The following is a 23,452-nucleotide window of genomic DNA, read 5'->3' on the forward strand; positions in this document are numbered from 1 at the left end:
AATGGTATGAATGTACCAGAAAGATTCAGAATCACTAAAATCTTTTTACACCTTAATTCAAATTACTGAATACAGAAAGCACCCCCATAAGGCTACTTGACCATCATTTTTATAGCAATTTTAACATCACATTTTGAATAACAAAAAGCCTCATGTCAAGCAACTGAAAACAACAAAAAAACCCCCAAAACTTTTCAAATGTAATACAGATTTTCAAAACAAAATATCACAAGCAAACCAGAAATACTACATTGGGTAGTTATTAAAGATTTTGCTCATCTTCAAGCTTTTGTTATTAACAGAACTCTCAATACTACTTATTATAAGACTCTGAACAATATTAGCTTCTTATTTACTTTATAGGAAGCCTGTCTATATTATTATTCTGACAAGGCTTAGGGAGCTTCAGAACGGTTGCTATACACTCATGGTAACAAATCAAGACTGCTCTCGACTGTCAGTGGCAAAAAAGTCAAAACACCTACGAAATGATGGGCAAGTTGTATGAATTCCATATGTAACAAGAGACATTTAGTTACTGAAAAAAAAAAATCAGAGCTTGATTCCAACTCAAACTACTCAATTTTTATGCTAGTGACTTCAAAAAAAACCTTTATTAATAAATGTATCAATATCTCAGAAGTAATACATGTGCCCGCAATTACTACAATCTTCACTTACGTAGACTACGTGGTAAGTTTAGGGTACTTAATCTACTTGTCTTTTCTTCTTTAAGGAATTAAAATTTAAGAGGAAGAAAACACGATCAGGACTATTATAGGAATTTGAGGTCAAAGAACAGAAATGAAAAATCTTTAATACTAAACAAGATCCTGCAGACCTATAAAGAATGCTCTCCCCCATCCACTTAAAAAAGCAATAAAAGGGGGCAGCTAGGTGGCGCAGTCAGTAGAGCACCGGCCCTGGAGTCAGGAGGACCTGAGTTCAAATCCGGCCTCAGACACTTGACACATGTACTAGCTGTGTGACCTTGGGCAAGTCACTTAACCCCAACTGCCCTGCCAAAAAGCAAAAAAAAAAAAAAAAAAAAAAAAAAAAAAAAGCAATAAAAATTTTCATCAGAAAAGAGCAAAAGTACTACTCTATAATATACTCTATATCAATGTGAAGAAAAACTATTATTCTGTGTTAAAACAGGTGGATCATCAATACAACTCAACTCACCTTTCTCATGAGAAGTTATCAAAGGATAAAAAACTGAGAAATAATGAATAGTAAACTGGGGGCAATGTTTTATAAGCTAAAAATACCTAAGTAAAATCATTGTATGGGCACAAGTCAAATAACATGCCTATTGCTAGCCAAACCAAACTTGTACATAGAAAATTCTTTACTTATCAAAATATTATAAAGCAAACTTTCTGAAAAACAAAACACTCTACCAACTTTGGCATTACATCTCACCCCATTCAAAAAAAAATTAAAGAGACGACAAGTTAATGTCTTATTTCCATATTCATACTAGGAATTCTATCTAACAGGATAAAGAACCACTGGAAAATAACCCCATACAATATGCGTAAACCCCACGATTTGATTTGAAAATAATCATATTTAAAGTAGGGTTTAAAGTCCATACCTGTCAAAATGGAAGAGTAGAGATGGACAATTCTGTCAAGCAGAACTGCATCTTGCCCCACCCCCTACAAAAATAATTACTTACCCATCTACAATTTTTGCCACTTGCTTCCTTGTTACACCATGAAGGAGAAATAGAGCCACCCAATAGAAAAGAAATTGGAGAGGACTAAGGAGCGCAAAGTCAGCTATTCTGCTTGACTTATAACATAAGAATCTAGTACATGAATAAATAGGGAAAGGAAGATTTTCACACTCAGTGGTAAACCAGAAAGAGAAGGCTAAGCACATTAAGTATGTTACACAAAAAAGTTGTAGGCATAATTAGAAATATCACGCTTGTATGTTACTTGGACTGAAAAAACACATTTTCTTTCAGGAAAAAAACCCTTACATATTTTTAGTTTTGATAGTTAAATTTTTTCATTAATTGGTTTATTAAAATAATTACACAAAAATATTAGAAATCCGTAGGCATTTCTACAGACAAAACTAAGCCTATCTTATGGTGGTTTTTCTTCCAACTTTTTGATTATGTCAACTGAGTTTAGTAAATAAAATCACCCACTTCCTGACACAGCTAAATTAATACTACTATCAAAAAAATTATTCTTTAAAACAGATAGCATTTATCTTCTAAATATGAAAATTATGTTATCAATCTGCATTCTGAAGGCAATGCTTGGTACCAAGTCACGAAAATAAGCTTAGAGTAGGGAAAAAAAATTGTTTTAGTAAAATTATGACTTAGAATCAACCCTAATATAAACAATTTATTTTATATCATGAAGGAAAATAAGCACTTAAGGCAAAACAATTTCAAAAACAAATTCTTGATTTTTGAAGTAATTCTAATGAATAATATTAATGGCTTCTCTCAAAGACCAGTATGTATCCTTATACCACTGATGCAGAAGTAGTGACTGTTTGCATTTTATGATATTCAGTTACTTTTTTTAAATTTCGTTGAATTACTAGATGTCTCACAAGGATTAAGTTTCAAGGCTACAGTAATGTAAATGAATAAAATTATTCTGCTCTAGTTAATGAAGATGCAGGTCTCTAAATAGAAGGCATGATGGTAAGCTTATTCTGGACCACTTTCAAAGGAAATCAGAGTAATGCTACTATAAGAAATATACAATTCACTGCACCTGGAATTGAATGATAAATGTTTACTTTAGTTACTTTAATAAGTAACAGTATGAAATTTGTTCTTAGCACTTATTTCTAAGTATTAATAGAAACAGGAAAAGTACATACCATAAAGCAAATAAATGGTGATTTTTAGCAAAATTACAATTCCATTAGTTTAAAAGACTTTAAAAAAAAGTAAAGTTTTTTAAAAAAAAAATCTTATGAAATAAAATCTACACCCAAATTATAAAATGTGACAAAAAAGTATTATCTCACAAAGAGATTTTCCATACAAGTATGCTAATAATAGGGAAGGAGGGAAAAAGAACAGACACAAATTTTTTTTATGAATCTTGTCCACACACCTTAGGAAATAAGAAAACGTATAAGTGGATACAAAAACATTCTTACCCACTTTTATTTTAAAATAACACCTATTCATTTAACTATTCCTATAAATATTGGCTCATTGTTAACCCTCTCCAAATTGTTACCCTCCCCAAATTTACTAGCCATCTTCCCACTTAATATTATTAGACTATTCTCTACTCTCTTCATTTCTTACCTACAAAGTCAGGTAGTAGCCAGAAAGCTTTCAAGTTACCTTTGCTTGTGTAAGAAATGACACTTGACAGAACAACTCAATTTCCAATTTAGTTTATAAAGTTAGGAAAACTTTTCATCTACATAAATTGGGTTTTATAGACACACACATATATATAAAAATATATATTTATACATATACATACACATATATATTGTGTATGTATATATATATAGATATTTGTGGGGGACAGGGGTGCACCTAGTTCTGAGGTTTCATTGGCATAGGGAAACTCCTTGTGCCAAAGCAGACTGTCACTACTCTTAAACAATAATTTTAAAGAGCAATTTGGAGTATCTGAAGGTTAAATGACTTGCCCAGGCTCACACAGCCAGTATGAGTCAAAAGGCAAAACTTGAACCAAAGTATTCTTCATTCCCAAACTGGCTCAATTTGCAATACTGCCTCTCAACTTAATAAACTACAGTGCCCCTCAAAAGGATAAAAATATAAAATATAAACTAGCCAAAGTATATTAATAATATTACTGCTGCAATAAAGGTGTTTTTCCCCTAAAAAATGAATTAGAATATGTAAATTTATAAACTAAATTAAACTTTAATTACCAAATACATATGTTTTACAAGCACAGGAGCACTACAAAAAAACATCAGCTAACTATCTGGCTGTAGTGAAATGCTTAAACAAGAATTTGCAATACTGATGAATACTTATTCATAATCATGTGACATTTATGAAGTCAATAGCTCTTAAGTACAATTAAAAAGCCAACTCCTATTCCCCCCACCTAAGATTTGACATTATTCACAATTTACAACATGATAATACTATACCATCAATAAGGGATATCCACTATCTACAATCATCCAACATAGCTTCTTATTCCTCTTAAATCTCATTATTGACACATTAGGAGTGACACTATAGTGTCATCTTCAAGTTGTAAATGCTGTGGATGATGTTGAAAATGGAAGAAAAGATGTTATGTTTGAAACAGCCTTAGAGGGAAAAAAATGTATTTTGAATTATTAATCAACATTTCCACAAAAGGCTAAGCAACTTCAAATCATAAGACAACATTTACCATAAATCAAGTTAAGTGAAATATTAAAGAAATGAAACCCTACTATACTGTATTCACATTTAAGTATCTACATTTTACAAAAGTGACCAAGTAATTTTTGAATTTTCTTTAAAAAGCCTAATTTCAAAAAGGAGTTAGCAGGTGTTCCCTTCAACTGTATCATTTTCAGAGTTATTATTTAAACACTAAAAATATCCTTCCAACTCTTTGAAATAAGCTGAGTCTACACAATGTTCTCTGAGCTGTCTTCAGTGGTGGTAAGCAAATCACCCAAAAGTAGGAGAAAATTTTGTCAACAGCCAAAATCCTTTCAGAAGCAAACATTCTTAAGTAAGTGTTAAATATAAATCATGATATTATTTAAAAAAAATTAAAAATTAAAGTAATAACTGGTTTTCTTTTATAGACTGTACAGGGGCTCTGAAGACAATTTGAATGAGCAATTACCAAACTGTTTTGAGCAACAACTCTCTGTTGAAACAGAAGAAAACATTATTTCACATAAATGTGAATTGTTAGTTCTCTTCTGTTTCTTCATCCATGTCATGTCCATTAATCTTGGGTTTCCCCAAATTTCTGGACCCCCTTCTTTTGTGACTATTTTGTCTAACCATGCAGATGTTTCACAGGTAAGATAGACATCCAGCCCTAGACCCTCTCCTGAGTTATAGTCATGCATCACCAACTTCTTTTTCAACATTTTGACCTGACTGTCCTGTAATTGCCCCTTTCAAAATAGACTTCATTACCTTTCCCCAAAACATTATCCTTTCTGCAAAGATTCCTTATTTTTGTCAAGGATACCCACCACCTTTCCTCCAAGTCATCAAGGTATGCAAACTTTTGTGTCATCATCACACAGCTACTTTTAAAGTCCAGGTTCTTACCACCCCCTCACCTCAATTACAAATGATGTCTATAAGTGACCTCCCTAACCAGTCTCTCCCTACCAAATCCATCTTTCATTGGGTTGCCAATGAGATTTCCCGTAAGTGAAGATCTCACAGACTGATGTTTTTTTAACAAGGTAAAAGAGGCCATTTTTGGCCTCATTTCTTACCTAGCCTTAACCAATGATTGGGCATTGCTTCAGTCAAATTGAGACCTGTTAAAGACCTCAGCTTAAAAAGGCCATCTCCAGTCATCCTGATCTATATCCCACCATCAGACCCAGATGGCTCCAGAGGAGAAAGTGAGGCTGGTGACTCTGCACAGCCCTCCTCCATTTGAAGTCACAGCATTACCTCCCTAATGTCATGGTCCTCTTCGGGAACAAAACACTGCCCACTGGGGAACAAACTTCCTATTGGGCAGCACGGCTTCTCTTTCTTTCTTTATTCTCCATAGGTGTTCTGCCCAAATTTTGCTTTTTTTCTGAAAAACCAGCCTTAACCCTAAATCACTCTGGCTCTCCTTGATTGGCCAACAGTAAGTCCCAGGCCAAGGCCTATATGGTCATTAATGGTATAGGCCCTGACTGACTCAGAATGAATATAAACAATAATTGTTTCTATTTTGGACAGAAACCCTGGGAATCTCCCCCTCATTTCTTATTAAGCCTTAACCACTGAATGAGTGCTGCCTAAGTCAAACTGAGACTTGTTAAAGACCTTAGCTTAAAAAGGTCTCCCACTTCATCCAAGGCCATCTCCAGTGGTCCTGATCTATATCTGGCCACTGTGCCCAGTTGAGAGGATAAAGTGAGGCTGGTTACTTTGAACAGCCCTCCCTCATTTAAATCCAATTTACTTCCATGTCATGGCATTACCTCGCTGATGTCATGGTCTTCTTCAAGAACGAAGGAAAAACAGAAGCAGCAGACCTCACTAAGCTCAATAAGATACAATGTAACCCTATGACCTCTAGGATCAAATATCAATTCCCCTTCATTTGAGAGTTTTCTAATCTACCCCCATCACCACCTTTTTCAGTCTCTTATACCGTACTCTCTTCCACACACTCTACAATCCAACTATCCTGGCGGACTTGCTTTTTTCTCCTCACTTTCTTCAAAACCCAATTCAGATCTCACCTTCTGTAGGAAGCCTATCCTAGTCTCTCAAGTTGCTACAACTTTCCTGAGAGCTCCTTCCATCTTTTTTATATGTATCTTATTTACATATTGCCTACCCTCCATCCACCCAATTTGAATGTGAGTTCCTTAAGAATTTGAATTGTTTTTGCTTTTTTTTTTTTTTTTGCATTCCCAGTGTTTACAACAGTGCCTAGCACTACACTAAACGCTTGTTTACTAACTAGGAAATGAAATGTTTAAGTAGCTTACCTACAGAACTTCATCCAAACTATGGCAAAAGCTGAAAGTCCAGTATTAAACATTGATGATCATCAGAAACTAAACTGTATATTATCAAAAGGGGGGTGGAGGGACTCCTTGGGGCAGCTAGGTGGCAGAGTAGAACATGAGCCCTGGAATCAGGAGGACCTGAGTTCAAATCAGGACTCAGACACTTGACACACTAGCTGTATGACCTTGGGCAAGTCACATAACCCCAACTGCTCTGCCTTCCCCCCTCCAAAAAAAACACCAACCAAAAAAACCCATATTTTTATGCATACCCATAATGGCCCTTATTAACATATATTTTGATTGATTTCAAGTTCCAAGGTATTCACACATTCAAGTGTCACAAGTGTTTATTATTCATTAAAATGTAATAATGTTAGTATACCAAAATGGGGTTTGCAGGAAATATTTATTATAGTGTTGATTTCCCAGAAAAAGTCAATAGTCATTTTTAGTGATAAAAGTAATTAAACACAAGTTTTGTGAGCATTTGTTTTTCTTCAATTTCAGGACATTAATCTGAAGTTGAGAGTCATTTAAATTGAAAAAAACAAACTATATGAAGGAACACAAGACACTATAAAAAGTTTGACTGTTTTGACTTTTGTTTTAAGAGATAGGTAACATAAGCCTTACCTTAAAACAGCGAACTCACACAAAACAGAAAGACTCAATAAACGTAGGGACCAAGAATATTTAGTCTAGAAAACAAGTAAAGATAAAAGCTGCACCATTCATATTTGCAATAAGAGCTTTCACTTGAGATATTTAAAAAATGAATTATAAAATCAAAAAAACATGCAAAACTTTCTTTGAAAATTTACTATCTGGGGAAAAACTGCAATACAGAGCCAAAATTATTACCAGATTATCTTTCTGCAACAATATACATATATCACTTAACTCAGCTACATCTATCCTAGCTATTACTGAAGAAAGTTCGCAAGTTCTAAATCAAATTCTTTCTTTTAAAGTTCTAAATCTTTCCTGGCTATATTACTGATACACTAAACTCTCAGATAAATTAGTACTATAAACGATTAAGTCTCTTTCAAGACAATGATATTTAACATCTTCCTTATAAACATATTCATATATCACAGAAACTTTAGGATCATTTAACAGCTATAATCAGGATTTGAAGTAGGGCAAAAAAAAAAAAACTGAAATGTGCAAAAACTTTTTCTCACTTAAGTCTTAACCAAGTTCTTGTGAGTCAGTTTAAAATCAGGAGAAAAAGTGAAAGGGAGAACACTGGAGAAGAAAGTAAGAGAACTAAAAATGAACCAGAATCTCACAAAATTCCCATTTTTTCCTAGTTCTAAAATCCTATTAAGAGTCTGTACAGGAAACTTAGGTTCACAGAATTCAATTACGTTAGCCAACCAATGAAACACCCAGGTAGGAGTAGAGCCAAAGTTCTCTTAAGACTCTTAGAACACTACTTAACTAAAATTATCATTTACCTACCCCACAAGCGGATATAAATAAGTCAGGTTTAGAGGGCCTAACACTAAAATACAAATGAATTTCCACATTAACTGATAAAGTGTAGACTGTGATAATAGTCCTGGCAGCCTCCTCTTATACTGTATGGTTAAACTCTTCACTGTAAAAAAAAAAACCAAAAAACAACAAAACTGCATCAAGTCCAAATTCCTGTCTACATTTCAAATCCCTCAGTAAGTCATGCCCCTACAAAATAGCTATTTGTACTACTTTACAAGACAAAATGTGTATTCCAATAAAGCTAGACTCCTCAGTTTCTTAAAACTATAGTATTTATTTATTTCTTCCCTCTGCACCATTGCAAAAACCACTACTCTACTATCCTCCTTCTCACTGGGCTTCTATAAAATATTCTTCATTCAATATCTAAGTTATTACCTTCTTCATGAGACTTCTCCAAGTACTCTAGCTCCCACCAATTTCTTTCTACTTTTTCAGTATTTTAATTAGTACCTCAATTTAACAAATTAGTAATTGTACATTAGTAATTGTATTTCATCACGCTCCCCACTTAAGAGTTTTAAAATTCTAGACACCTTTTATTATAGCAGGCATTTTAACTAATTTCTGGCACATTTAAATGGATAACAGGGGTCTTCTAAGTTACTTTACTTTATTACAAAGTAAAAGTCTAATACACTAATATAATCACATCATTTTCAATTTAACAAAAAATTTACTATTTATGCTCCAGTCCTATAGTCAAATGAAATTGTAAATCAGATACTTTTTATGCAAGCCTTGTTTTCAAATAAAATGTCATAAATTTATTATCCATCCTTTAGTGCTGTTGGTGGTGCCTTAAATATAGCTCCAACTAGTCTTGGATCCATTCTGTCATTCAGAATTGTCATTAAAAGCTCCAGAAATATCATATTCACAGATTTTTAGTTATATATGACTTCAAGGTTTCCAAGGAGTTTTACATACTTTCTCAAGCTCTATGAGAATAGGGATTATTTCACTCTTTGTAAATGCATACCAAATACCTAACAGTACCTGGCACATAGAAAATGTTTAGCTTATTGAAAGATCTATTCTAAGAACCAACCTGTGAGCTAGGTACTTGGCTGGTATTATAATCTCATTTTACAGATGACACAACTGAGGAACAAAAAGTTAATGTAATTATTTGATTTGTCCACGGTCACAAAGAAATTAAGTATCAGGAGACACAAATCTCCCCTGCCTGAATCCAAATACAGCACTCTTTGCATTGTATCATGCTGCCTTTCTGATGCTTTATAAAATCTGTAAGAGGTCATCTTCAATATAGATCAGAAAAAAAAAATTAAGCCCCAACTGTAAAGATGTGATATATTTCACTGAATCTGCCAAGGGAATAGCCATTAGAATGATTATGTGCTATGAATATAGGGAAGTAGAGGAACAGGACAGAAGTCTGACTAAATACGGTATAAGGTTAGAAGAGAATGAGAAAGATAGAAAAAGTGTAATAATTATTCCTGAGTTTATCTTCCTGGGATTATAAATTTTTTTAACAGTACAGAAGATAATATGATCGTATCTTTTAAGGTCAAGTAATCAAACCTTAAAGACTTTTACCACAGATAATTACCACTGGATAATTAAAAAATAGTATAAAAATAATCTTTTTTTTCCTTGGGAAAATATTTATGCTGAATTTGACTTTTTACAACTACGTTTCCCCATCTCATCCAAGATATAGGGGAAATCTAATGGACAGCCAAGTCACAAAGATTCACCATAATGATGCTGAACTTAGTTCAGCCACACAATGAGCACAGCCCACTGAATCTCGAGAGATCTTTTAGCCTGAGTCTCCTAGATAGCTGGGATTACAAGCCACACAACTAAGTTTGAAAATTGCCTAAGCTTCTCATTTTATCTCTTTCAGTATCCTCGCTAGGCCCTTACAAGTTAGAGAACAGAACAAGGTCCAATCAAATGTATTTTAAAGACTGTCATAATTCTCATCACATAAAGCATCTACCCTGGAATTTAGAAAACTAGAAGGAACACATTTAAATAAACAAGTTGCACATGACAATTATTTTTCATTCTTCTTCATTCACCTACTTCAAGGTGTTCCTGTGGCATTCTGTCCCTTATGCCCTACATGTACCTACATGTTATACCTATGGGAAGTACACCCCTTTAATTCTCTTGTCAAGGTGAGATTCGGTGCTGTCCACTATTTAATAGCATCAGAAAATTGAGAGCTGAAATGCAACCAGAAATGAAATGGAATTTACAAAATGGTGAAAAGAAAAAGAGGAGACTTTAAATCACTAGCTCGAGTCAAATAATTAAGTAGAAAGTCAGAAGTCCAGGACTTCTAACCACAGTTTTTTCTACTGTAGTATATATAAAGGATGAGGATTTTCTGCTATGCACATCCAGAAAAAGAACTAAGGAATCAGAATGCAGATCGAGGCATACATACTATTTGCTTTCTTTTTAGTTTCTCCTTTCTCGTGAGTTCCTTCCTTCCATTGGTTCTAATCCTTTACAACATGGTTAATGTGCAAATATGTTCAATATGAACATATATGTAGAGCCTGTATCAGATTGCACATAATCTTAGGGAGGGAGGAGAGAAAATTTAGAACTCAAAATCTTATGGAAGGAAATGCAGAAAACCAAAAATTATTAAGTTGCTTTTTTTTAAAAAAAAAAAGGATGAGCATTTTTCATTGTTGCTATTTGATTTCTTTCCCCAAGTGTTCCCAAATTCATCAAGTATTGAATCAAACTAAAGTCTCCTATTCTTCAACACATATCCTCTTAACAAATTTGTTATAATTAACATTGCCAAAATTTAAATATTCCTAATTCACAATCTCCAGAAACCATTAATTTGTCTTCCTAAATCCCTAATATGTAGAATTTACTATTAAGTTAGGACTAGTTGAATAAGTTATCAGAAGAACCAGAGGTAGGGAAAAAGACATTTTTGGTGTTCTGAAATTACACACCACAAGCAAATGAAGTCACAAATGTAAAGGTCTATGAATCCTTCAGCCATGTTGCCCAACCCAAACTAAAAGTGGTTAGGATCACTGTTGACCATAGGAACAAAGTACAGCTCTCTCACAAATTTGATGATTCATCTCTTGCCTGAAAGGAGGTAATTATTGTGTCAAAGAAGTCCTTTTCTCACAGCTCCTGTTAAGACTAAATAAAAATCTTGTTTATGTTAAAGTATATAATTAGACAGATAACATCATTAAAAATTTCAAAAATTAGCCAACAGATATCCTACTAGTAAAAAAACTTGGGAATAAAAAGAAAAGATACATTTGGACTCTATTATTTTGGATTTAAATAAACTGCTCTTTTTCTAAATCAATATTAACATGTGAAAGGCATTTCATGAGATCAAACTGTACTATATGAACTCTATATATACACACACACACAACATATACATACATATACACATGTATATGTATGTGTATGTATTTAAAACTACAGCAAAAACAAAAACACTTTTTAGAAGGTAGAGGGATCATAGGACCAAAACTGAGCAAGGCAACAATTCTACTTTGTATTGTCAACATCGTTATTTTTCCACTCACCCACCCCAAAATTCGACTTTTACAAATACCACTTGACTAGAGTCTTAGGATCTCAATGACTACTGAGACAGGAATATTGATACTAATTACAGTAACATTAAGGCTCAGTGCTCAGCTTCTCATTTCCAAGAGCTAGTTTCAAATTTTACACATCCAACTAAAGTTTATTTATCACAAATTACAAATTAAAGTTAGAAACCTACGATGAACTATTCTATTAGTTAAGAACCTCTAAAAAGTTTGACACACCTCTAAAAGACTGCTTTATGCTTTACCATTTGTCCTCAATTTAATGTTTCAAATTGTATAGAAAATAAAAGGTGAAGATATTCTCAAAGACAATTTTTGGCAAGTTACGTTTGAAGTCAATTGCTATTTGTGTCTCAACAACAATCCCTTCAAAAATGTTTCCTGCTCAAAAATTCAAAGGAAAAATATTTTAAGTATATGAATGCCAGAAACAATAAACAATGAAAATGATAAAATGTTAAGCTTCAGTCATGTTTTATATAAGTAAACCATTAAAAAAGTACTTACCCTTAACTATACTTTTATAGCAGGAGATATGCACATTAAAATATTACTCAGCTCTCTCAGAGTTTCTGGGAAAATGCATCTAAATAAGTTGTAGAGCATATCTAGCATAGCTTTACTTTAATTCTATTCCAATGACTAACTTACTATGACAGAGACTGAGCTCTCAAAGCCCATGTAAAGGGCCTACGTTATGACAACATGAACCTTAGAAAAATACAGGTCCTGAGATGGATTTCATTCTCTGTTGTTCCATGACCAGCATCATTTGAGAGTTTCCACTAATCCATAAAAATTAACTACAAAGCGATAGATTTTTGGAGGGGATGAGTGGTAGGGGAACAATGAAATTTCTAAAGATGGGGTTGATGGGAAATTGTGCCAGAATCAATGAAATTAGATTGTTGAATTAATATCTAAAATATAATAGTTGTCTGACAAACAACAATGCAGAAGAAAAAGGTCCAACTGGTCCTCATTCTTGTATATAGTTAAGTAATTCTTGACAACCTTCTATGACATAATAGAACATAAAAGATTATTCTGTCAGAAGGTTTTTTCAAATTTTCCCCAAAGAGGACAACTGCTATAGCTTCCAAGATCTATAAAAATAGCTATCAACTTAAACTGTGACCTGTCCACATAAATGTGGTGATTTCTTCAAAATAATATATAATTTCAGACGAAGCAATGTATAGCCACTAATAAAAGGATTAAATCTCTTACCAACAAATAGGGCTAGAAACTCAAAAGAGAAATGTATTTGACTTATAAAACACACACTTGTAAACTGGAAGATGAGCTAATATTCTCCTCACTGCTGAAAAAAACCAAATGATAGGGAGTATCTCCATCATAAGCTTTTATCATGTCAAAAATAAACTATCCTTACTCCCTCTACAGCTTTTTAATGGAGCACGAGAGCTCCATCCATATAATTCTGGCATTTCATGTGAAAATGCTAATTTACAAGTATATTATCTTTATTGTTAATGTAGTTTTTGCTAACACTACTTTTGCCAATTAAAAAGGCACTACAAGAATGCTCATTTCCCAGGATCAAAATGCCCTTTCTTCCCTTTCCCTTATAATATCCTCCCATAATTCCCCACCACAAAGCCCTCAGTTTCCAAATAGGTTCAATGCTTCAAACACACTGGGTATAAACAAGCATGTTATAGGTTTAATACATACACCACAAGATTAATGTTGCAGGAAACCATTCTTTAAGAGACCTTACACTTACAGAATACCTGTATTTTTGCAAAATCATATGAAACTAGTAAAATTTAATTAGAAATCTGATTCAAATCACTCATCACTGTGGGAAAAGTTGTCAGAGAACAGGAAATAAGGAAAAAATTCTCATCACTGAGCCAACACCATGAAACCTAGAATTATGCTTTTTTTGTCCAAGAGAAATTGAGATGTTTTACATATAATTCCTAAAAAGTTGCTTACACTCAAGAGATAAAACCTTGGACATTTCCCTGGGTTATAAAAAATTTAAAATATGACATAACTTAGGAATAGGACAAAGCTTTTACTTATCTTTGAGACCTCATTCAAATCTTCAAAATATCTGTGACAACCTTTCAAAATACAGTCACTGAAAAACATGAAACCGCGGCTTGAAAAGACCAACAGTGCAGGCCATCAAAAAAAAATTGGGGGCGAGGGGAAGTAATTTGTGAGGATTTTTACTGTCCCTCACTACCTCAAAAGGAAAAATACAAGTTAGAGAGACAGATGGTACCTGTAAGAAATTAGGTTTCAGTTACTTATATTGTGAAAGTTTAATACCACAATTAAGACAATCTATAGACATTTCTGCACCACAAAGTACAATTCAAAGTACTACTTTACAAGAGGAATAAGTTATACATTTTTAAAAAGGGAAAGAGGCTTATTATATAAAACAAAAACAAAGCCTATTTGGAGGTTTTAACTCAATCTGAGAACTTACCATTTGGTTCCTCTCCTTTTAAAACTGAACAATGAAGAAATAAGATAGCACATGAGGGCCTATTTTCAAAGTTTTAAAAAATAAAAGCATTCAAAACACTTACCAATTCTTTTCAAATACAATTTTTCCATAACGAGCCAACAGTAGATATAAAAACTGTACACATCTTTTTCTTGGTGAGAAACTTAGAAGATCTTGTAATTATTGTTAGCTACAGAAAATACTCTCCATTCAAAAGATAACGGTACCAGGGCAGAGAAAAAAAATGACCCAAATGATACACATGAAGTTAAATATTCACTTTTAATAATACAGAAAAAACTAAGACCAGAATTCCCTATTTAATTCTAATGTCATAACACAGCATTAAAATTAAATCATAATTATATACTACGGAAAATACTGTTTAGTCAGAAAATTTTTATGGGAATGTATTTCAAACATTTCAATGACTAAATATGCATGATTGTATATTTATACATACTCACAAATGAGGCTATTTTAGTCAAGAAAATGAATGAGGCTAAAGAAGTGAATATGGTTCTAAAAGTGTTTTTATGAATGTATATGCTATACAAAGGCACATACACTAATGCAAAATTATGCTCATATGCAAAACAGTAATTGAATGATCTCTAAGAGAATCACTATTTAAATGTCTGTATAGAGAAATTTCCTTTTTTTTAAATAGAAATGATAGCTAATGCCATGTGTTCGATATTAAAATGTTTAAATTATTATGCTTTCACACTTCAAATAAGTATAATTTCTGTTTTTTTCAATCTTAATACAATTGAAAAAAATGTACAACTATATCCTCATTTAACTATATTGTTTTAGCAAAACATCAAAATGATAACCCCCTCGAAATAATATATTATTTGTAAACTGTCCTTAGCCACAAATTTTAAGTATGCAAATTTTTTTAAAATTCTAGATTTTATTAGTTTAAGGTCATAATACATTGAGCCAGCTTAAAGCTGAATAAATTAACATTAGTTTAAAGCCCATCAGATGTTAGTACTATTTATACCATTGCGTTCTATTTTTAGACAATATTCAAATACTGCTTCGATATCTTTTCCAAATGCTAAATAACATCCTCACAACTATCACTTATTGTCAACAATGACAAACTTAATTGATGTTACCACTTCTGAAACGCCTTAAGATAGGATTCAAGAAAATCAAATAAAAAGATAAAACTATACATATCAAGTATCAATCACATTTTAAGTGGTTTATGGCTGATTATTTTAGGTTTTGACTAAAAAGACAGCATTTACTTTTCCAAAATGTAATTTTAAAAAATTAACAAAAAAGTACTGCCTTCCTTGCTTGTATATTACCATCTTTACTTTGATTTAAAATTATTAAAAAGTAACCACTTACATGTTTTTCTCCTCACATCAAAAAGAAAAATTTGAAAAACCTAATAAATTATCTATGATAATATATCTAAGCTTCCTTTCTACAGATGCTGTATATTTTTTAAAAACACAATAAAAAGACCTGTAAAAGTATTAAAATGTTACCTCAGTTGAATAATATGGACTTGATAAAAAAACTACACTGGTAAGACATTAACTATGTATTTAGCTACAAAGAGCCCCCAAGCAGCCTCTAAATTTACAGTCCATTAGCAAAAGTCTTCAAAGTCATGATATAGCCAATATTTTATTAAATTAAAATTTATTTCTATGAAATTAGCAACATATGGAGTAATTTCACTTTTAAAACACAAATAGTTTGAAGGAGTCAAAATATAAAACAATGTGTTTAGTGGTTTTTAATTCATATTAAATTCTGTCAAAGAAAAGCCTATAGAATTGTTGAGTGGAACAGCCAAAAACGGACTTTTAATCGATGTTATGTCTGGTAAGTAATAAACAAAGCAAGTAGAAAAGAGTACCTCTGCACAACTACATAAAAAGTAATACTAGTTTATAGTGGAAATCAGTAAAATGCTGTAAATTCAACTTGTAATAAGTCATGTAAAGAGATGCATAATAAAGAAAATAGCACACCACCCTTGTAAAAGTATTTTCATTGAAACACTGGGAAAAAAATTTACTTCTAGCTATAAATAAATACCTATTCATGGAATAAACCAGGTATTATACAGCATGATCAAGTGTATCCTCCAGTCAGATGAAGATTACCATTTTAATTAACTAGTATTCTACTTACATTTTCCAAGTAGTTTGGTTTAAATCCTTCTTGCTGTCTTCGAAGTTCCTCTTGTTCTCTATGACGTATCATTTCTTCTTCACGGCGGCGATGTTCTTCTTCGTGTCTAAAGGAATTCACATATTTATCTCTTAATACTGTGAATTCTATCTCATGATTTAACATTTCATCTGAACATTACATCTTGTAGCAATGCAATTCTATCACTTGGTATGTATTCCTTTACTCTGGTGACTCAAAGGAACTATAGCACTCATTAAGCACAGAACTATTGAATAAACAGCCTCTCTACTTATAAGGAAAAATTACATGCCCACAATTGAAGGTGGAAAACACACACACTTATTCTCCTCATTCTCAATTCCTCAAAACTCTCTATTTTGTTACTACCATCATTTCCCAATATTCACATCGAATTTAACATTATCTTTAACTCTTCCCCCTCCCCCTCGTAACTAAAATACAATCAGCGTCTAAGATTTATGCTACATTTCTACATCTTTGCAATCATTCCTCTCTTCCTCATTATTCAACTAGCTGGGAATTCTAGTTCTACGGGAAATAAAATCTTACATGTACAAAATACTATTAGCTCCTGGTCTTAAAATAGTTGATTTTGATGATTTCAAATAGGTCCTTTTCCAGGTCTTTGCTTTTGAGATTTTTAACAAAAATGTATGTTTTCTTTTGTCATGGCACCTCTTGATACTATGTTGTGATTTTTAAAAAATTACTGATATGCCTATTTATGCTAGTTGACTCCCTAATGTTCAGTCATCACTATAAATGCCAAACTGCACCATTTAAAAAGAATGTAGAAAGGCATCAGACCAGGGTTACTACTGTGAATACTAAGGACTAGTCATATCAGGCAAAGAAAATCAACCATATGTTAATTCATGGAGAATATTCCTTTGGACTAGATGAATACAACACCACTTCAATCACACAGAGGAATAAAGCATGTTTTCTTCCATCATGATAGCAATCAAGTAAAAATTTCCCTCTACGTATTTGGTTAAACTTGTTCTCCACCGAGTGTGTAGAAAGTTGAATTTTATATGTAAGAACTATATTACGGAAGCATTCAACCAGTTGTTAGAATAATGTTCTTTCCAGTATTTCACAATACATGACATGAATGAAGGAAAGATGGGAAAAGACTGAAGGGTCGTAGAGGATAAAGAGAAAGAACTACCAACACAGTGACCTAAAGGAAACGTAGCAAGCAAATGTAGCTTAAGATTAACTATAGACTTATCACCCATCATGACACTTATAAGAACTTCACACTTGCCAAAATGAAGTAAATGGGAGCTGTACTTTTCCATACCTCCATGCCTTTGCTTAAGTATTTCTCTTCTTCCGCCCTTACCTAGTTGTCCTTTCAAGTTCCTGCACAAATAAATCCTTCTTCCCACCTTCCCCTAAGCCTGTAATAATCTTTCCCTTACCTCTCTAAACATTTTTTGCCTGACCAATGGTACTTAATATATTTAATCTTACATTATAACTGAACATGTAAACTTCCAAGATACTACTATGACATCAGGGAACATTTATTATTTATTTCTGTCATCACTGAAAACAAATGGGTATTAAATACAACGAAATGCAGCCTTTGCCAATTTCCTCAAAAAGCCAAAGTACTCAAAAAGATATCAAAATTCCCTTAAATCTTTCAAATAAATAACTTGATGATACAATAGCCAATGTTCCTATGGTATTTTAAAGTCTTAGTAATTTAACACGCAATTCATATACATCATTTGTCATAGCAAAAAGAAAAAATATTTTAAACCTTTAATTCAAAAATCTGAGAAATTAATTTATAAACATGAACCGATGTCAAGAATCTCATCCTTATCACTTATTTTTCATTTCTTTCAAGCCAGAAAATGAATCAAGGGCAGACTTCACTACTATCTACACAATTCCTTTATCCCTTAAAGCATTACTTTACCCAAATTTTGCAAGCAGATTTTACATAGTATTTTTACTTTCTAAAAATATTCAAGCATATTTTAAAGTTCAAATATTATGTTGAAGTAGGAATTCATTGGTTTAAAAAAAAAAATCACCATTTACCTCAACTGTATCTGCTTGCGTTTCTGAAGCTCTTGATTTCGAAGTTCTTCCAAGCGTCTCAGTTCTTCCTGGCGCCTCATAAGATCTATAAAATATTCATTTTAAAATTATCTATTATGTACAGTCAAGAAGTGATTGTAAATTCAATAAAATTTAATTGTATAAAATCAGTTTTATCATTCAAAAGCACTAGAATAAGCAACTAGAATTTTTAAAAAATTATGATACAACCTTCACACTTGTTCCATTTTTCTCAGCACAATGCTCTGCACAAAGCAAAAACTCAGTAAAAGCTTAGTTCTTAGTAAAATTTTTGTCTCCAATAGCTTAACGTGAATTACATCAATTCTAACCAGCTTGAAGATTCAATCATATTCACCTCACATAAAATTGTTTTTTGTCAAATCATAAGGATAACAGATAGGACTAGATGACTTTCTAAAGTTCTTTCAAGTCCATTTTCTTTAATTTATTTTATGTTTTTATTTAAGTGTGCCCAGAAACATTACTTTCAAATTAATTTCAAATTTAATATTAGAGTGATTAATTTTGATAATTCCTTTCTATGAGCTACTCATTAACTGAGTAACCCAGCCAAAGATAGCAAGTTAGGAGAATAAGAAAAAAATCTACTACCCATGAACGCAATGAAGGCGAAACTTTAGAGCTGACCTCCAATATAACGAGAAACCAAGAAAAATGACAACTATTAATTCCAAAATTATTTTAGTAAAATTTATCTATGCTTTCTACAAAACATAACAATAAGAATCTTTTCATTAATTGACAATCTGTTTTCTTTGTAAAATTCCTTTACAGATTCCTAAGATTAGAAATGGTGCTAAACATATGGGCCTCAGCAGGTATAGAGGAGACATCAGCGTTCATAACTTCCAGAAAAGATAATATACTATTGAACCAAATTGACCTTGTCACTGAAAACTACCCTACCATGAATGAAAAAGAAAATAGCTTTTAAACATCTGTATTTCTGACTGGATTCCTTAAACTTACCTTGCCAGCTTATACTTTACATTTTTGTATTCTTGCCATTTAAAGCCCTATTTTACAAGTCAACTAAAAAAAATCTTTTTAATCAACAAGCACCTCTGATACGGGCTTGATATCCAAGATTTATAGACAATAGACATATATCCAAAAGCCATTTTCCAATAATGAAATGGTCAAAAATAAACACTTTTCAACAGGAGAAGTGCAAGCTGCGTAACAACCATATAAAAAAATGCTCTGAATCACCAATAAGGTAATGCAAAGCAAAATAATTCTAAGGTTTCACCTCACATTTGGCTAACTGGCAAAGATGACAAAAGATAAAATAGTTAATGTTTGAAGAATTGCGAAAAGACAGGTATACCAATGTATTCTTGATGGAGTTGTGGATTAACAGAACCATTATGGAAAACAATTTTTGGAATTAGGTAAATAAAGTGAGTAAAATGTTCATACCCCTTGATCCTGAGTCCAATGTTATGAACACCCCCCTCTCCCCCCAGTCATTGACAAAAAGGTTCCATATACACCAAAATATTTATAGCAGCATTTTTTGTGGTAGCAACGAAGTGGAAACATAAATACCCATCAAGGTAAAGCAAAATAAACTATGGGTATACAAACTTAACAGAAAAACTTTAAATGGAAAGAATATCCACCATAAAACAACTGAACATGAAAGCTGTGAAATTATAAATTATAAATAAGTTCGGCCCTGAAGAGATGAATTATGGTTTCCTCTCTCCTCCATCTTCATCACAAGAATGCTGGCCTACTTGCATTCCCTCAAACATTATGCCCCATTTCTAGTTTTCATGCCTTGGTACTCACTGTCCCTCATTCTAGGAATGCTTTTCCTTCTCACTTCTTGACTCTAAAATTTCTCTTACTTCCTTCAAGGATCAGCTAAAATCCCACCTATTTCAGGAGGTCTTTCCCATCACCTCAGCCACTAATGCTTTTTCTTCTCTATCCATTCCCCCTACACCAATCCATCTATATACTGTATGTATCATTTTCTATGTAATTCCTAGTTCCTCCTTCCTGTCCCACCTGATGCTAATGCCTTGCTGAGGAGGGGGGGAATGTGTGTGTAACTAGTTGTTTACATATTGTCTCCAACATTGGAATGTAAGCTCCATGAGGGCAAGGAATCCTGTTTTACTTTTCTACTTCTAGTGCTTGGCATACATTTAATAAACACCTGTTCACTGAAATTTGAGAAGAAATCTCCTCTTATCCCCGAACTTTTGCAAAGGTAGGGATTAAAAAAAACATACAATATTATATAAAAGTCAGATTTTTTTTGATGAGTCAACTGGTTTCAATAAATTTTCTCTCAAAAGAAAATTTATTATAAGCAATGACTACCTAGAAGAGGAGAAAAGGGATGCAAGGTGAAATACAAGAGATATAAAAACAAAAACTATAAAAAAAAATTTTTAATTCTTCTGACATATAAAATAACATCATACAGAAGGATAATTTTCTGTTCCTTTTCACATTTAATCAAGACTTTTCTTTAATAGTGGAAACAAAAAGTTACCCCAAAATAATCATTTCATGATTGGATGATGCAATAATAGGAAAGATTTGGCACAAACAAACCTGATGCAAGACAAACTCATTTAACGTTGACATTCACTCATAACTAAACTAGTATAGTTTCAATTAATAATACAAACTATCCATATAAATTCAAAATTTACTTAAATAGTACCTTGTTTTTCAATTCTATTTTGAGAGTTTACTAAGTATACCTACATAAGACAGTTAATTATAAAGCTCTTAAAAAAAATCTAAGTAAGTTTCAAATGCTCTAACAATGGTTTGAAAAGGACAAGTTTGATTTATTCATAATGCTTAAAAGGTATTATTAGCTCATGAAAACAAAATTAACTTTTCCTCAAAATGGGAAAATTCCAAACATTCACAACAATGAGGAACTTAATAGAACTGGTAATTTTACTGGGATAACACTAAGGATTTTTCTCTTCAATGATGACTAAAAACAGTATTTACACAAAGTAACCTCTAATGTATCCACTCATATTTGTCATCTGTTGTTGTTGAGTCATTTCAGCTGTGATCAACTTTTGTTGATCCCATTTGGGGTCTTCTTGGCAAAGATACTGGAGTGGTATGCCATTTCTTTCTCAACTTGATTTTACAGATGAGGAAACTAAGGCAAACAGGGTTAAATGACTTGCTCAGGTTCATACAGGTAGTAGTGTCTGATGCTGGATCTGAACTCGGGTTTTCCTGACTCTTATTCACTAAGCTACCTAGCTGCCTCACTTTACATAAATCAAATTCTAAATGTTGTAGATTCAAAGTCAAAGTCTCTCTCATTACTTATTTCCAATCACACAATTACTAGGTTGTTTCAAGGCCCTCATCACCTGAGGGCTGGTGAGTCAACATGGACTACTACAACAGTACCCCACTCAGTTTCTCAACTTGGAGTCTCTCCCCTGTACAATCCGTCTTCCACATTGGTGTCAAGGTAATTTTCCTAAAACACAGGTCTGATCATGTCACAGCATTCCATTACTCAAACCGTTCTGAAGTCCTTTCCGTAGCTGAACTGCTAAGCATTCAAGCCCTACTGCAGAGAGCACAACTCGAATGGGCTGGCCTCACTGTTCAAATGACAAATATTAAGTTTTCCTAAAAGACCATTTTACTGAGAAATCACACAAGGCAGGCACTCACATGATGGTCAGAAGGAGCAACACAAGATCTCTCTGAAGAACTTTGGTATTAATTGTGAGACATGGGAAATACTGGTAGATAATCATCCAGCATGGCGTGCCCACATCCAAGGTGCTATGCTCTACGAGCAAAGCGGAAGTGCAGTAGCTCAAAAGAAATGAGAGATGCACAAATTTAGAGACATCTCTCCTACAAAAGGTCATATAGACTATTTGTACCAGACTTGCAGTAAAGCTTTTCAAACTCAGATTGGTATGACCATCCACAGCTGGACACGCTATAAACTGACTCTGACGTCGTCCTATCATTTTGGTCCTCTTCAGTACAAAGGACAAACGACAACAACCACCTTGGATTGCATTCCCTACCAATCAACGCCTCTTAGAATTCCTACTTTCTTTTAGAGCTCTACTCAAGATCGGGCCTTCTACTGAAAGTCTTTCCTGGTTCCCCCAGCTATTGTTCCTTCTCTCAAGAATTGTTCTCTGACAGGTTTGTTCTCTGATTGTATTCACAAGCACCTTGTAAGCAATGATTGTTTCATTTTTGTATCTTCAGCATTGAGAACAGTCCCTGGCTCATGGTACGTGATTAATACTTGCTGAATGTTTACTAACAACAGCTATCATTCTTATTGAACTTGAAGTGTTTTACAAACACCTCACTTAAAAAGCAAGAAGTGCAAAATATTAGCATCTTTGAATCAGTCATACTGCTTAGTTCATTTTATGCTTCTATATAATGTGACCACAAAACTACTATAAAACAACAAATATTTTAATGATACATATTAAATAAAACTATAATATAAAAGTATAAAAAATAAGATAAGCAAGTATTTAAGCAAATCAACTAGAGAGGAATAATTAAGAAAAACAGGCAACAACTATAATAGCACTAGAAGGTATGGAAATAATTTTCCTCAAAAATACTCTGTAAACAAGGCAATGAAAGTATTAACCCCATTTTGAAGACAAATTCAGGATGTGATCTGTTCAAGAGCATCCAACTATATAGCAGCAAGAGAATTCAAACCTCTATTTCATGACTCCAAATCCAGTTCTCTTGGTAAAATATGAAGAGAACTGTAGAACTGAAGCATCTCTGCCAGTGACCAACAGAGAACTGCGTGCAGGAGCGCCTCAGCTCCAAAGTGATCATCATTCTGAATAATGTTCTATGTACA

At 33.0% G+C, this 23,452-nt stretch overlaps 1 protein-coding gene across 1 annotated transcript in view; it reads right to left on the reverse strand.

Moving 5' to 3' along the window:
* Positions 1-23,452, reverse strand: part of PSPC1 (paraspeckle component 1) — a 57,634-nt gene that overhangs the window by 12,076 nt on the left and 22,106 nt on the right. Inside the window, exons 5-6 of the mRNA XM_036747816.1 lie at positions 18,541-18,625; positions 16,453-16,558 (exon numbers count right to left, since the gene is read on the reverse strand). Coding sequence (XP_036603711.1) covers positions 16,453-16,558; positions 18,541-18,625 — 191 coding nt within the window. The remainder of the gene's footprint in view (positions 1-16,452; positions 16,559-18,540; positions 18,626-23,452) is intronic.

Source organism: Trichosurus vulpecula, chromosome 2, assembly GCF_011100635.1.
Source record: "Trichosurus vulpecula isolate mTriVul1 chromosome 2, mTriVul1.pri, whole genome shotgun sequence".
Classification (NCBI taxonomy): Eukaryota; Metazoa; Chordata; class Mammalia; order Diprotodontia; family Phalangeridae; genus Trichosurus; species Trichosurus vulpecula.